This window comes from Telopea speciosissima, chromosome 7, assembly GCF_018873765.1.
Source record: "Telopea speciosissima isolate NSW1024214 ecotype Mountain lineage chromosome 7, Tspe_v1, whole genome shotgun sequence".
NCBI classification, from domain to species: domain Eukaryota; kingdom Viridiplantae; phylum Streptophyta; class Magnoliopsida; order Proteales; family Proteaceae; genus Telopea; species Telopea speciosissima.
Window position 1 is genome coordinate 39,827,124 of NC_057922.1, and position 17,027 is coordinate 39,844,150.

The 17,027-nt window shown below is 40.3% G+C and overlaps 2 protein-coding genes across 2 annotated transcripts; both read left to right on the forward strand.

Moving 5' to 3' along the window:
* The first annotated feature begins 862 nt into the window (after positions 1-862).
* Positions 863-1,489, forward strand: LOC122668550 (14.7 kDa ribonuclease H-like protein). Its single transcript, XM_043865098.1, has one exon. The coding sequence runs from the start codon at positions 863-865 to the stop codon at positions 1,487-1,489; it is 627 nt and encodes a 208-aa protein (XP_043721033.1).
* An 11,165-nt stretch (positions 1,490-12,654) lies between these two features.
* Positions 12,655-14,526, forward strand: LOC122668551. Its single transcript, XM_043865099.1, has 2 exons — positions 12,655-12,825; positions 14,026-14,526. The coding sequence occupies exons 1-2, from the start codon at positions 12,655-12,657 to the stop codon at positions 14,524-14,526; spliced, it is 672 nt and encodes a 223-aa protein (XP_043721034.1).
* Positions 14,527-17,027: the final 2,501 nt, after the last annotated feature.

Below are 17,027 nucleotides of genomic sequence, written 5' to 3' on the forward strand. Positions count from 1 at the left end.
GTTCTTTAAGGCTAAATTCATGAAGGGGGAGCACATTGCCTTAGTTCAAGCTCCAGCAACGGGCATGAAAACTTGGACGGCGGCTTTGGCTTTAAGGGACATACTGACGAACAATTCGGTCTGGCTGGTAGGGAAAGGAAATGTCCTTTTCTGGTTAGATAACTGGTGTGGTGAGGGCCCATTAATAGATTTTGTAGATGGTGCAATTCATATTGACACTACTCGGTCTATTAAGAATGTTGTACAAGAGACGGGCTAGTGGGATGAAGAGGTGGTAGCAAGAATCGACATAGAAAGAGTGAAAGAGAAGGTAATGAATAGCAATATTTGTCTATCACCTCGGGAAAATCGGTTGGTGTGGTCTCCAGCAGTTGATGGAAGATTTTCTCTTAAGTCTGCTTGGCATTTGGTCCGGGTAGGGAATGAGAAAGTGACTTATGCTCAATGGATCTGGAATGGAACGGTTCCTGCCAAAATAGGTTTCTTTACCTGGTAGGTTCTGAGTGGCAGGATTGCTACTGATGATTCAGTTAGGAGAACTGGGATTTCCTTAGCCTCCAAGTGTGTTTGTTGTCAGCACCCCACGCAGGAGACGACGTCACATGTGCTGGTGTGTGGAGCCGTGGCAACCAAGGTTTGGAGGTTTTTTGCTCAGCTTCTGGATGTGCAGGTAATACACACTCAAGATGCTAGGACAAGAATTGTTTTTTGGGAGTCAAGTGGATCCTTCAGCAATGTGTTTTGGGTATGTTATTGGTGTGATTCCATCCTTTATTATTTGGGAATTATGGAGAGAGTGTAATAATAGAAGGCATGGAAATGGAGGGCGGTCAGCAAACATGATTATAGCAAGGATAAGTAAATGGATGCAGGAAATTCCCCTACCAAAATTCAATGCAGCAGTCACAAGCTTCAGAGAAGAGCTGGCAATTCAAGTGCTGAGGATGCAGGCCCCCACACTAAATCCAGGCTCCCTCGTCCAATATACTGGTGTCCACCTCGCAGAGGAGTGAAAATGAATGTGGATGGTGCAAGTAAAGGCAACCCCGGTCCTAGTGGAGGAGGAAGGATTATACGAAACCAAGAAGGAAATTTGATTATGGCTTTCTCGAATTTTTATGGATGCTGCACCAACACTGAGGCGGAATTAAGAGCCATGTTGGATGGCCTGCGCCACTGTGAAAGGCTGGGTTTGGTGGAATGCCAGGTGAGCTCGGACTCGAATACCATTGTGCAATACATTAATGCGAAAAAGTGTGAGGCTTGGAGGTGTTGGTACTGGTTTGAGGAGGTTATTCACCTGGTGGAAGCCCTGCAGGCTACTGTGAGCTTCTCATTCAGGGAGAGTAACCGTGCAGCAGATTACTTGGCAAATTGGGCTTGTAGCTCCCAAAGGAATTCTACCTTTTGGCCGCAGGGAGAGCTTCCTTCGAAGCTGTTCAGCATTATCAGAGAAGATAAGGCAGGCTTGCCTGTTTTTCGTTTTTAGGGAGTGGTTAGGCTCCTAGTACTAATGTATGGGGTAGGTTTATTGCCTGAGAGATTTATTGTGAGAGGTTTAGTCCTTTTGGGTTTGGGGTAAGGCGGGCTACGTCCCCCCCATGTATTGAGTTTTTTAAGATTTTAATATCTAATAAAATCCTAGGGGTCATCTCGGGTCCCAGATAATATTCGGGGTAAAAAAAAAAAAAAAAAAAAAAAAAAGAGAGAATGAGGTTGTATTGATCGTTAGATCGTCTTTCCTAATGATCTTTAGGATCAAATAAGAAGGCTATTTATAATGAAAAAGATAACTGGAACCTTACATTATTTTGTTTCCTTTTTTTTCTTTAGGGTCAGATAAGAAGGTGTCTGTTAAGTATTCAAACTGTGAAAATAGAGGAAGTTGAAGAAGTTCTGAATTCGGGTCTCAGAGGACTCCAAAAGATAAAGAATTTCATTGAATTATCTTCGATAACCTCTCTACAAATGGGAAACCTTTTTATAAGCTCTTTAATTAATCTCTAACTAACTCTTAACAGCTTTCCTTCCACTTGTCACTTATTCCTAACAAACTAACAACTAAAGCATATGGTAATCTTTAGTCTCCTCTCCCGTGGCGTCTCGTCCCTTGTTGACTCATCAGCCTCATTCTCAACGGCAGATATGGCTTTCTTGGAGTTGTGTAAAAGGGGTTGCATAATTCATATCATTACCATCCGCATCGAAATGAACCTTGTCCTCAAGGGTCAAATTAGGAAATTGAGAGTGAAACTCCTCCAAATTTCCCAAAAGGCTTCTTCAGGTGGAAGTTGGTCTCATTGTATCAAAATCTGATTTTGCAAGGTGCCTTTAAGCAAGATTGATCGAGTAGCTAATACTGCTAAAGAAGAATGAACAGGGTGATTCAAATGGCTTAATGGAGGAAGAGGATGTTGTGTACTCTCCGAAAGATCTCCTTTGAAAGGTTTGAGCAAAGGTACATGAAAGTCAGGATGAGTCTGACTTGCTGGAGGTAGCTGGAGCTTATAAGCAACATGGCCAATTTTCTGTAAAATTTTAAAAGGGCCATAGAATCTGCTACTCAGCTTGTGATGTAATCTCTTGGAGACTGATAATTGGTGATAAGGTTGGAGCTTGATCCATACCCAATCACCTTCAGCAAAATGAAGTTGCTTTCGATGAGTATCAGCTTGTTCTTTCATTCAACGTTGAGCTTGTAGAGGATTAACCTTTAATTGATGCAGCAACTGATGTTTATTCTGCAATTCATGATCCATGGCTTCCGCTTTGGAAAAATAAAAAACATAAGCTGGCATTGTAGGAGGTGCTCTGCCGTATAAAGCCTGAAATGGAGTCATATTAATAGCACTGTGGTGGGAGGTATTATACCAAAACTCTGCCCATTGAAGGAAATGAGTCCATTGTGTAGGCTTGGTGTGGACAAAACTCTGTAGATACTGTTCTAAACATTTGTTAAGTACCTCAGTCTGGCCATCAAACTGGGGATGATAAGCTGAAGACATATTTTAAGTGGTTCCACTTAACTTGAGGAGTTGTTGCCAAAACTGGTTAATGAATATAGGATCTCTATTCAAGACGATGGACTTAGGAAAACCATGTAACTTAACCACTAGGGATACAAACAGGTCAGCGGTGTTGATAGCAGTAAAATGAGTAGATAACACGCCAAAATGTGCAAATTTAGTGAGACGATCCACCACCACCAAACTAACAGAGTAGCCTTGTGATGTAGGTAACTCCGTAATGAAATCCATCATCATATTGTCCCAGACCTGATGTGAAATAGGTAACGGTTGTAATAACCTTGTTGGTTTTGAAGTACTGTATTTAGTTTGCAGGCAAACAAGACAATCTGTAATATGAACAGTGATATCTCTCTTCAAAGTTGACCATTAGAAAGAGGTTGAGATATGTTTATGAGTTTTGAAGATCCTAGCATGTCCGCCAATAGGACTATCATGAAACTCTTTCAATATAGCCTGCCGAAGATCGGATGTAGAACTAAGATAGATTTGGTTTTTGAAATACAATAAACCTTGTTTAACTTCATAACCAGTACCAATCAATTTACCTTCTTGCCATTGTTCGTGAAGAAAAACTATTATTGGATCAACCAAATTTCCCTCATAAGAAGATCAACGAAATCAGATTTTATAGTGGAGACTGACATAAGAACACTCTCTTCTAAACCAGGAGCTCTTAACAAAGCATTAGCAGCCTAATTCTAGTTTCCCGGTCTATATACAATTTTATAAGTGAAGCCCAAAAGCTTGCTCAAGTAATGATGTTGCTCCAGGGTTTGAATCACTTGATTCATGAGCTCCTTCAAACTTCTATGATCGGTAATGATAAGAAACTGCTGTCCAAGAAGATAATGTGACCATTTGCGGACGGATTGTGAAATCGCATACAATTCTCTTACATATGTAGAAGCACTTATCATTCGATTGGATAACTTTTTTCTGAAAAAGACCAAAGTGTGGTCCTCTTGACTGAGAACAGCACCAACACCCACACCGGATGCATCAGTCTCCACTTCAAAGTGTTTCAAAAAATCTGGCAAAGCAAGTATAGGAGCAGTAGTCATTGCAGTCTTCAAAGTATTGAATGCAAGTTGTGAGTCTTCAGTCCAACTAAAGGCATCTTTCTTAAGAAGATTTGTGAGAGGAGCTGCAATAGAAGCATAATGGCGAATAAATCTTCTGTAATACCCAGTCAGCCCAAGAAGCCCCTTAGCTGTTTAAGATTTTGAGGTACTGCCCCGTGCACCATTGCTTGTATCTTGCAAGAATCGGGTTGAACACTGAATTGAGAAACCACAATTCCCAAATATTCAATGTTGTTTTGGCAAAAAGAACACTTGGGCAGCTGCGTAAACAATTGATTAGTAGCTAGACAATGTAAGATAGTATGTAAGTGATTGAGATGATTAGAAACCAAGGCGCTATATATCAGAATATCATCAAAATTAAAACACTATGACAAATTTTCTAAGATATGGTTTAAAAACGTGATTCATGGTAGACTGAAAGGTAGATGGAGCATTTGTTAACCCAAAAGGCATAATCACAAATTCATAGTGGCCTTCATGAGTGCGAAAAGTAGTCTCACAAATATCCTTTTCCCGCATCCGAATCTGATGGTAACTAGATCTGAGGTCCAATATTGAAAATACACAAGCTCCATGTGGTTCATCTAGAAGTTCTTCAATAGTAGGTATTGGAAACTTGTCATGGACTGTGATGCTATTAAGTGCTCTATAATCAATACGGAAACGCCAACTACCATCTATTTTTTTTAAACTAATAACACAGGGGAGGAAAATGGGCTTGTACTATTTCGAATGATTCCTTGCTGGAGCATTTCAGAGACCAATTTCTCAATCTCAACCTTTTGAAAGTGAGGATATTCATAGGGTCTAACAGTAACAGGTTTGGAACCCGAAAGTAGATGTATTTGATGATCAATTCTCTGTGTGGAGGTAGTTCAGTTGGAGAAGTAAAGACCAAATCAAATTTTTGTAACAAAGACTGTACCTCAATGGGAATATGAGCACTAGATGGTGGTGAATGTCACGCTCCCATTCCAGATAAGGAATATATTACAATAAGAAGGGTGACTAGGACGACACATGTTATCCCATTAAGCTGCCCAGATCACAGACACAGTGTCCCAACGCACAGTCATAACCAATATTAAAGCAATATAATATTAGCATGCGGAGAAAGAGAATATTACATTCCAAATATATATATCAGTAGTTTGCGAAAGTATATAATCCAATAGTTACAAGATGTTCACAGGCAAAATGATAAAAGTACTGTAGTTAAAACATTTCCCCATGACCATCAAATAACTATAAAAGGGTATAACAGTAAAAGTTTATACACGGGCTTTAAGCCCCAAAATAATAAAAAAGGGACCAAGTCCCAAGTATCATCACGGCCCGTAGGCACAATCATCATAAGGACATCCGTCACTGTGTTCCTCTGACACAGCCTCCGGCTTCTTAGTACCAATATCATTGTATCCCGAGGACTAGACTTCGAATCCCGCGAGATATCCACCATCTACATCATAATCTAAAAAGAGTGTACACGAGGGGGTTAGCTCCACTGAGCTAGTTAGGGGATGGGGATGCACAAACACACAGTTCACATATAGTCCATGATGCAAGTACATGTTAGTAAATTTTTCACCTATCACACAGTCTAAGTCAATGGTATATGCTACTATGACAACTCGGGTAAACACCATGGGTCACTTATATTATCGCCACAGTGAAACCTCCACTGTCACTGAGAGGCCCGTGCCGGTCGAAGCCTCAATACTACCCAGAGGCAGACCCCGATGATCAGTGGTCATCCCTTACCTGGCCTCTCTCCCCCACAGGTAACATGGAGCCCTGATCATCTTACACCTAAACCCCTATTGGTAAGGGTCATAGCATAGGAAAGCAAAACCTAACCACAGTTATACTACATGCAAGTCCTATCATCTCAAGAGGTATTCCGGGTGCATTAACGTCCCATACCATCTAGCACCTGGGTACCAGCACTGCATGGCGTATGCAATTCAATATGACATGCAATAAAAGATCATATACATTCCTGGTGTTCCGGCACGCTAACCCGAATACAAAGATGGAAAACAATCACAACATCATCATATCAATCGAGTAATATAAAGAATGCAAGATATGTAGTCATGCTTAATAAAAAATGCTAGTAGCATGGTACATGTACAATTAGTAATAGCAAAACCAAACAATAACCCAAACCCACTCACAATATAGATTATGCCCCGTTGTTATAAGTCCGTCACCGCGGTTGATTAATACGCCTCAAGATAAGAGTTTTAAGCCTAGGGAAAGAGTGAGAATAAGATTAAATAAGTGATGGATAGGATCCCCTAAAGGTATCCCTTAAACCACCCAAGTATAGGGCTTCAAAGGTAGGGCGGTTTTACCTAAAACATAAAACCGTAGGTAAAACTTGACAAGTCAGTAGCTCATCTTAGGGGGCAGCTTTACACAGAGTCTTAAAACCGCATGTAAAACCTCCCAAGCTTAAGTCTTGGATTAAAGGGGTTTTTCACTTAGGGTTTCATTCCCAAGGAGTTTGAGGGCATTGGAACACCAAAGGAGCTTCCCCTAAGTTCCTTAGGGTCCTAAGACCTTATTAGATCTATACAACCAAAGGATCCAAGAGGAGAATCCAAGAAGAGCCTAATCTAAGGTATAATAGGGTAAACCCCATGTCTTACAAGTAGGGTGAGGTGGTGAGTCTTAGGGGTCATGAATAGAGGGTAAAGACCCCACAATATCACAAGGTAGAGGTTCCAATCGATCCTTGGGTTCCAAGTGGAACCCTAGGTCAAGGTCTTCCTATCACCCCAAGTCCCCAAACCCAAAAATAGAAGAGGAGAAGAGAGTTTAATGGTCTACCTAACCAAAACAGAGGAGCTCCACGTCCCGGACTCCAAGGGGTGGGGTCTTAAGCCTTTAGCCAATCCCCTTCACCCACCTTCTTCCTTTTCTTCTTCTTTCTTGTTCTCTTCCACGATTTAGGGTAGATGGGAGGAGTTATGACTAATGAATGCTCATAAGGTTCTATTTATAGTAAGGTCCGTTTGGTTGGGTAGTAACTAGGTCATAACCCATTTTTGGGTCAAACTAAGTTTAATGGGTCCATCCATTGGTCCCACAAGGAAAAGAAGATTGTAGATGGGATCCACAAGATATGGAAACACAAGTCCCTAACACATTTCTCAAGGTAAGTGGGACCCACAACAAAACACTCCACAACCAGCTAAAATAGCCTGGGCGGTTTTATGGGTGGTTTTATTCAGCATTCAAAGCCATATGATAAACCACCCAAGCATAGTTGGGTTATTCTTCATTCCAAACATCCCCAGCTTTGTCCCGTGCTTCAAGGACCTCAAAGGGAAGGATAAACAAATAATACAAGAAGCTAGCAACTTACATCTCAACCGTCATGATGTGTCTCCCATGACCCCGAAGAGTTTCCCCACAGCAATACCAAGTTCATCACTGAACGAAGTGTCCAAGTGAGGCGATGCTCCAAGGTACTCTCTCCAAAATTCTTCGCTTCCTGGGCTGGTACTAGGAGGATAGTCGACAAAGTCGCCATCAACGAATTTCCCCCACTGTCGGTTGAGGAATCTTTTCTCCACAAGTAAACCCGTGCCATGGTCAATGATCCTGTAGCTGGGTTTGACCACCTTCGAGAACAACTCACCAGCATACAGGGCAACAGTATTTACTTGTCATGAGGAAGAAAGAATAATTAATTATGATCCTGGGTGCGGGTAAAATAGTGAATCTGCAGAAATTTTCAAATGATAGAGGATGTGATGCCTTCAGTACAATATAATTGTTGTAGCTGCTTTCTTGTCAAAGGATCTTCATTAATACCTGGTTCTCCCATCAGTTGAACCTTAACAGCCTCCCAGTCAAATTCCATTGTAAGCATTTTATAATCGGTAAGAATGGGAGCGAGAAGTTCAAGCCATTGAATACCCAATACAATATCAACATCTTCTAAGGGTAAAACAAAGAGATCCATAGTGAAAAAATGACCCTGTAATAATAGAGGAACTGATTTCCATCGTTGAGTACATACAAAGAACTCGCCATTGCCTACATAGACCCTGAACTGCTAGCAAGGATAAATGAGCAATCCCAATCGTAGAGCTATCTTCTTCTAAATAAAATTGTGAGTACTTACACTATCTATCAGAATCTGAACTTGATGTTCGTGAGAGTTCCTTTTTAGGCGAATAGTCTTAGGACTTAATTGCCCAGAAAAAGCATGCAGACTAATTTCATATAAAGCTGAATCAACGATGATTTCATCCTCTTGTCTGAATAATTCATTTGTTTCACAGGATTCATCATCTTCCCTGATTAAAAGCATGAATTTATTTTTGCATTTATGTCCTGGTATGATTTTGTGAGTCCGGATCCGCTCCAACGACATTGAAGAGGATGCCTCGTTTGATGTCCATTAATCTCCAAATGCCTCGTTTGATGTCCATTAATTGAGAGTTAACTTCCGTTCCCCTATTTTTTTTCTTTTTTCTATTTTTCTTTTTTCCTCACTCCTTCTTTTTTAGGAATTCATAAATCGTGATTGAGATCAAATAGGTAATTAAGATAGAGTCCAGGAATCTGAGTCAAGAATCTAATCTCAAATCTCTCTTTCTCTCTCTCTCTCACACACACACACACCTTATGTGAAAGAATCTTGCAACTCACATTGGTTTCTCTTCATTATCTCTTTACATCTCTCGCCTGCGTCTTTGTTTTGCAAAATACACTGCAAGTGCTGCATCAACCAATTTGGATCCTCTAACGCTGCCCGTCCTGTGCCGTGTTGCACAGACACAGGGTCGCATGCAATGACCGCTTTACCCCTACCCACGGCCCTGTGTCTGCGCAGCACGGCGCAGAACAGACAGCGCACCATAGAGGATCTAGATCCTGCATCAACTGCTGTGTGAATTGAGGCCAAAGTCGGAATCGGATCGGCCAATTTGTATCAGTATCGGTTGAGACCAATACTGATTCTTGACCGATCCCGTCTCAGTGGATCAGTACAAACAAGGGTAAAAATTAAAATTAAAAATCTCAATTTGGATTGGTAGAGACCGATATCGATTAGCAAAACCCATGGTTTTAGCACATGGTATAGCATCAGGTATCAGTCACTTACGAAACCAATATGATACCGCTAAGGTATCGACAAGGATTGACCATATCTGATAAAATTGCCCTTGATTTCCCTTTAAAAGAAGTTATTTGACTATTTTACCCCTTATCCGTACCGTGTCAACGATACGATATCGACACAATATATGGATCGACCACAATCGAAACCGTTACATATCGCCCCGATACGAGAGATATGATACCGATACATATCATGGATGATGCGATAATACCTAATACCATGTTAAACACTCTAGTCAAAGCTTTCAAATTTAACTTTAACTTTAACTTCTACCCAAAAAAAATTAACTTTAGCGATTTGTAGTTAAGGTTTTAACACGATTGGGACATATCTTAATTACCTATTTTAACTCAATCACGATTTATGAATTCCAAAAATAAAGGGAGAGAGCAAAAAGAAAAAAAAAAAATAGGGCAATGGAAGTTAACTCTCCGTTAATTGACATCAAACGTGGCTTTAGGAGAAGGTCATTGGAGAGGGATCCTCTTCAATGTCATTGGAGAGGATCCGGACTCTAAATTTATCATCACAATAATAGAAGAGACCTTTATCTCTTCTAGTTTTGATCTCAGCTAGCTGGAGACAATTTTCAAACTGGTAAGGTCTTAGAAGCAGTAGAAGATGAAAGTGTTGGATTTATGTGTTCATCAAACCCGGTTCGGTCCAGTTCAATCCAGTTTTACTTTGTATTGAACCTTTATACATTTTGATTTGATATTATCACATGCGATAAAACTTTTTGAGCATTATGTGTCCGTAAGTTTTACTTAAAATGGTAGTCACGACTAGGGTTTGGGTTGGGCATCCTTATCATTTCGTCGTCGCATTGTGTATGCCTAAACATGTGATATCAGGGTACTCATGCGAGTACTCACATGATCGATGTGTGTATTGGTGAAGAATCTACTTTGTCAATTCCCTCATGTATTACTACAAGATGTAGGAAGGATAGACATGTGTCACCGACACCCTTTACCTGAGGGAACCCTGTCGCTGCAAAGTGTGATTGCATTCTTTGGTTCATCAATGACTATGACTCAAGTGACTCAAAGCCGGTGTTCTGGGAATGTGCGAACACTTTGTGAGTGAAGGAGTTACTCAACATGGTCACCACTGCCCGATTGGGGAACACCAAGATTGAGGTTGTCTGTGTATGGTCAGATCGGAATCTAGATCCAGTGCCATTTTGGAAATGGTTTTTACAAAACTTATTTTATATAAACTAAATTGTTGGGCACATTGTGACCACAGAGTAGGTGTCGAGCTGTGTGGCACACTGGAGTGTGTTGTCATTGGTGTCAACACTCCAAATGGCAGTCTACAGGTGGCAGCCTACAGGTGTTGTATTTGGGTGGTGTCTAAATGACAGTCTACAGGTGTTGTATTTGGGTATTGTGTTTGGGTGGTGTTTCGACATGTTGCGATGGAAGCACCGAATGTTCATGACCATCATGTGTTCGACGTTGTGTCTTAGAGGAGGTTCAAAAATCCAAAATCCTACATAGTTTCTGTTTTGGTTGTTTTTATTTCAACAGTGGAAGCATCCACTTTAAAAATTTATTCCAGCCAATCCGTGAGTATTCAAGCAAAGTGATGTGAACGAGAAATGAAGAGGGATGAGTTCTTGTCTTCATGGAACCAATGGAGAGGTCATCTGAAGTCGGACGGAGAAGATATGATCGGAAAACCAAAATGTGTCTGATTTTGCATTTTTTGACGAAAATGGGGTTCATTGTGACCGGATTTTAAAGGGTTTGCCAATTTTTTTTGAGGTTTGAATGACTTCAGGAGCTAGTTCAACGAGTCCTCTTTCCAATGCCACAGACGACAACTTCATCAGAGCTCCGATGACGGAATGGTAGCCATTCTCCCGGAGAGCGTCAAATGAAGTTCTTTTTGTGTTGCAGAAGTGCTCTCTTAATGAAGATGTTCACCAGCCGTCGGATTTAGACAAGATCTAACGGCCATGGTTGAGTCTGGTTCCTATTGGTTTATTAGATGGGTTCATGGTATATTCACAATACACAAGAGTATTTATTTAAATCTACGGTCGTGATTGGTTGATGAAAGGAAAGATGGAGGGTCTAGATTGTTTAGGCGGATCTGATGGTTCTAATTTCTGCACATGCAAAATTGAGTTACTTAAGTAGTGAAGCTTCATCTTGTCACAAGCTTCTTTCAACTGACGGTGAAGATCTAATCAAGTGCTCTCACTATTTCATCCAATGGATGTGACTTAATCCACTTCCGTATGAAGCGGGCATACGAAACAACGACTCCAGATCTGATATGGTGCGTTCGTACAGGGCCATTCCGAGGGCCAGAATTTGATTAAGGGTTTTGAGGCATTTAATGCTCGAATCTTGAAAAACTTCGTGAAAGTGACCCCCATCGATTTTTTGAGAAGAACACAGAGACGAAGACGGATTTCAGTTCTGAGATCTGAGTGGGAAGATATGAACAAACAGTGATGGAAGTGTTGTTCACGTGCTCCACGGAGTAGAGCCTGCTACCAGTGATCATCCAGGAGGTGTTCTTATATTCAGGAACGTGTTGGTTGCTCAGGGAGAGGTAGGCCACAGGCCCAAATCTTAAATTTGTATTTTGTGTTGGGTAATGTCATCTATTACCTGGGATAGGGTTTTGAACACTGCACGGGTTGGGAAATTATTTGTTTATCTTTGATTGATTGTAATACCAGGGGATTGCTGCCCATTTGGTCATTCGGGTAGTTGCCTTAGCCTTTCATGTTCATTGAGGGTTGAAGCAAGGGTGGAGGGAACCCTTGATTGTATTATTTTGCAGGGAATTTTATAGTGAATGAATACCCAGTGAGGGTAGCCCAGTGAGGGCACATCCGTGGACGTAGGAGTTGCACATTGTAACTACCGAACCACGTTAAATTGTGTCTTGTGCTATTTATTTTTGCATTATTTTGAAGTGCGTGGTTTACAGAGTGGGTGTGCACAACCTGGTAGACCCGGCCACATCATGGTGCGAGGTGGGTGTGCATGTGACTGATCCGACAAAATTGAGTTTGCTTCAACCAGCTGTGTGTTTGTGTGTGTGTGCAAGCTTTCGACACTAGACATTATTTACTCAAATCAGTTTTGAAGACAGACTCAGTGGGAATTTTATTCAGATCATCTTAGAATCGTCCTCAGTATTCACAGGTTGAATCAAAGTTGGATCGATTTCATTAACACTGATTCACCCCCCCTCTCAGTGTTCACCTGGGAACAACAAGTGATATCAGAGCAAGGTTCCCCAGCATTGAGAGTTTTACAGCTCCGGGTATCAATTTGAGAGGACAGAGATGTCTACTTCTGAGTATACACAGAGTCATAGTAGAGCACCGTATTTTGATGGATCAAACTACAAATTTTGAAAAATAAAAATGAATGCTTACCTCATGGCACAAGGGTATGATGTTTGGCTCAGTGTGAAAGAAGGCTACACAATATCTGAGACAACTCTGACTGACATAGCTGAAAAGAAAAAGGCAAAGAATAATGCAAAGACAACCAATGCCTTGATGAGCGCATTGTCTGACACTGAATTTGCAAGGGTAATTGGTTGTACTTCAGCCAAAGAAATTTAGAAAAAGCTACAAAGCATATATGAAGGGGATGACAGCATTCGAGAAGCCAAGCTACAACACCGTGGGGAAAAATTTGAGAGTCTCAAGATGAGTAGTGAAGAGACCATTGAAAATTACATGATCCATGTAAATGAAGTTGTTAACTCAATACGAGGCCTTGGTGAAGATATTAAAGATGCAGTGGTGGTGAAGAAAGTGTTGAGGTCGCTCCCAGACATTTACAATCCTAAAGTATCTGTCATTGAAGAATCTGCCAACTTAGATAATTTGGGCATAGATGACTTACACGGTAGGTTGACCGCATATGAGATGAGAATGGTCAAGAATAAGTCAATGAAAAAAGAAGCCGCCTTTAAGGCTATAAGTAAGTTGAAAATAAAAGAGGAAAGTGATGATGAAGACTCTGATGACGAGTTACTTGCCTACCTGACTCGAAAATTCAAGAAAATACAAGAGTAAATTACCTCTAAAATGTTTCAGTTGTGGAGGTATAGGACACTTTGCCTCCAAGTGTCCAAAGAGAAAAGAAGAAAATGATTCTGATGATGATGAAAGCGAAAATGCTTCTAGAAGATCTTTCAAGTAAGGGAAGAAAAAATTTATTCCCAAGAAAAATAATTTTTGCAAAAAGAGTTTAATTTCCAAGGAAGATTACTCCTCCGAAGAAGATGAATCCATAGATGAAAATTCAGAAGATGAGTCAACCGAGCTACTTTTTATGACCATTGAGACCAAAATACAAGATGGAATGGAGAATGAGATGAAGAGGCAGAGTGTGACCTAAAGGGTGAGCTAATATCGGCCTTGAAAGACTTAAAAGCCGAAGAGAAAAAGAATAAGAAGCTCTCCAAGAAGCTTGATGAGGCCATTGAGTTCATTGCTAATATGAGGCTCACTATTGAAGAAAATCAAAAGATTACCGAAGACATGAGTCATAGAATAGCCACCAAATCTCAAGAGTGTTCTAAACTCGAAGAATAAGTTGTGGTATTGAGAGCACAATTTGATGAGATGAAGAGAAAATTGGAACTACAAATTTCCAATCCATCTATCACTATTCTCCAGCCTAGTGAGAAAAATGGAAGCAGTTCCACATCTGAAAATGAAAGTTCAGCATTAAGCAAGAAAGATGAAAATATTCTTAATGAAATTCTTGAATTTTAAAAGCCCACTTCTATCAAGTTTGGTTTGGATTTTGATCATAGAAATGCATCAAAGCAAGCTCTTGCTATTAAAGAATTGAGTATGGCTGAAAATCCGGTGAAGTTTGTTAAAGAAAAAAAAAAATCTTTTCAGTTCAAAGCTACTCCAAACAAGAGATCAGTATCTCAAAAGAAGTCAAAACCAGTTGATCAAGATGGGTTTACTCTTGTTGGTTCACAGAAATTTGGAAGAGGTAGAAGACAAACTCAAAATATTTTTCATGGGTATTGTTTTGGGTGTAATTCTTATGGACATAGAGTGGTTGATTGTAGAAAGAAGACCAAGCCTACTATGGTGACAACCAACAACAAGTTTGCTTCTTTGATGAAAGAAGGAATTGAGTGCTACCGGTGTTATAAGGTTGGTCATCTAGCAAGGAATTGTAATACACTACTTCCATCTCAGATAAGAAACTTGAAGACTCCAAAAAGAAGCTCAGGAAATAAAATTCATAACAGTAGCTGAAAAAGCTGTTTGGAAGGAGAAGAAAAATAAATCAAATGAAAGCAAGTCACTTATGGTTGGAACCGCTTTCAAGGCTCGTAGTCAACCATCTCCATTGATTTTAGATAGTAGTTGCTCTACTCATATGACCATTGACAAAGAATGATTTCTTAGTATTAATGAGATGGATGGTGGTTCGGTGAAATTCGGTAATGATGGTGGAGCCAAAATTGAAGGCAAGGGCACGGTGAAAATCAATCAAGGCAAGTTCAAGTCAAATAATGTTCTCTATGTTAATGGGCTAAAACATAATATCTCTTAAGGGTCAGTCAACTATGTGACAATGGTTATGAAGTTATTTTCTCCAAAGAAGGTTTTGTAGTGAAGAAGAGCGGTAATGGCAAGAAGATTGCTCATGGCTCAAGGACAGCTGGACATTTATATGTTCTTTCAGAAAATAATGAAAATAATTGCATGATGAGTCAAGTAGATGAGAATCAATTATGGCACCGGCGACTTGGTCACATTAACTTCAAGAACATAAGAAACTTGAGTACAAGAACGGCTGTGAGAGATTTACCAAAAATCAAGACTCCTCTAAATCATGTTTGCTCATCTTGTCAAAGAGGGAAGCAAACCCGTGCTACTTACAAGTCCAAGGAGTATCACTCAAGCAAGCGATTGGACCTCATCCACACCGACTTATGTGGACCAATGAGGACTCAAGCAATTGGTGGCGAAAGGTATTTCATACTTTTTATTGATGATTTTTCCCGCATGACTTGGGTTATGTTCTTAAAAGAGAAAACAGAGACTCTTGATTGTTTGAAGGCATTCAAGAAGAGGGTAGAGAATGAAACTGGCAGGACCATAAAGTGCATAAGATCTGATCAAGGAAAAGAGTTCACCTGGAACTTGTTTTTTGGATTTTGCAGTGATCATGGCATCTGGCTCCAACACTCGGTAGTAAAAACCCCTCAACAAAATGGGGTTGTTGAAAGAAAGAATAGGACTGTGCAAGAAATGGCAAGAACAATGCTCATAGAGAATAATGTACCAAGGAGATTTTGGAGAGAGGCAGTATATATGGCTGTCCACCTTCAGAATAGGTGTTTGTTTCGACCACATGAAGATAAGACACCATATGAGTTTTGGTTCAAAAGAAAAGCCACAGTTAGATATTTTCGAGTTTTTGGGAGTAAATGTTTTATCAAGAGAAAAGATGACAACCTAGGGAAATTTGAAGACCGTGCTGATGAAGGTATTTTCTTGGGTTGCTCATCTAGAAGCAAAGCTTACCGGTGTTACAACAAGAGACTATGCAAAGTGGTAGAGACTTCAGATGTAAAGGTTGATGAACACTTGTCCCACTCCAAACCAATAGAGCCAGTAGATCAAACTTTTGAGGAGTTTGATGATGATGAAGTTGTAGAAGGTCAGAATCGTGATGATGAAATAGTTGAGATTGGAAAAAAGTCAGACACAGATAGTGGTGCCCCTGAGACTAACACAGAGATAGAGAGAGATGGCAGACCAAAAGATGGAAAGTGGCCGAGAGTTCATCCTCCACATTAGGCTCTTGGAGATCCAAAAGCAGAAGGTATGCAGACTAGGAAAAGAGTAGCTGCTACATATTTCCTTGCTTTCACAAGTTGAGCCCAAGTCAGTTGGGGAGGCATGCAAGGATGAGCATTGGGTCAAGGCAATGAATGAAGAGTTGGATCAAATTGAAAAGAATGATACATGGGATTTGGTTCCAAGGCCTAGTGACAAGAATGTGATCGGCACCAAATGGGTCATCCGTAACAAGTTGAATGAAGATGGCAAAGTAGTGAGAAATAAAGCAAGATTGGTTTGCAAAGGGTATGCTCAAGTTGAAGGGATCGACTTTGATGAAACTTTTGCTCCAGTGACGAGGCTTGAATCCATTCGTATGTTCTTGGCTTTCGCAACATTTCAAGGCTTCAAAGATAATCAAATGGATGTCTAGTCTGCCTTCCTCAATGGTACCTTAGAAGAAGAAGTTTACATTGAGCAACCGGACGGAATTCAAATAGGTGATGATCCGGACAAAGTTTGCAAACTCAAGAAAGCCCTGTATGGATTGAAACAAGCTCCCAGAGCTTGGTACTCAAGGTTGGATGGCTACCTACAACAGCTTGGTTTTCGGAAAGGAGTTGTGGATAGTAACTTGTATGTGATGTCAGATAACCATAAACAGCTGATTGTTGTTGTTTATGTTGATGATATAATCTTTGGAGGTCGTCATGATGATATTTGCAAGGAGTTTGCCACCAAGATGAAAACCGAGTTTGAGATGTCAATGCTAGGTGAGATGTCTTATTTTCTTGGTCTACAGGTGCTTCAAAGGAAGGATGGAATCTTTATGTCACAGTTGAAATATATTAAAGAGATGTTGAAACGATTTATGATGGAGGATTGTAAACCTATGAGTACACCAATGACAGTTGGCTGTAAGTTAAGCAAGATAGATGAGTCTGCTTCAATTGACCAGACATTGT

Bases quoted from the DNA above. Each gene is read 5' to 3' on its own strand.
- LOC122668550 (XM_043865098.1), top strand. From the start codon at position 863: ATGGATGCAGGAAATTCCCCTACCAAAATTCAATGCAGCAGTCACAAG.
- LOC122668551 (XM_043865099.1), top strand. From the start codon at position 12,655: ATGAATGCTTACCTCATGGCACAAGGGTATGATGTTTGGCTCAGTGTG. The intron at 12,826-14,025 runs GTAATTGGTTGT...GAATTTTAAAAG, and splicing joins CTGACACTGAATTTGCAAGG to CCCACTTCTATCAAGTTTGG.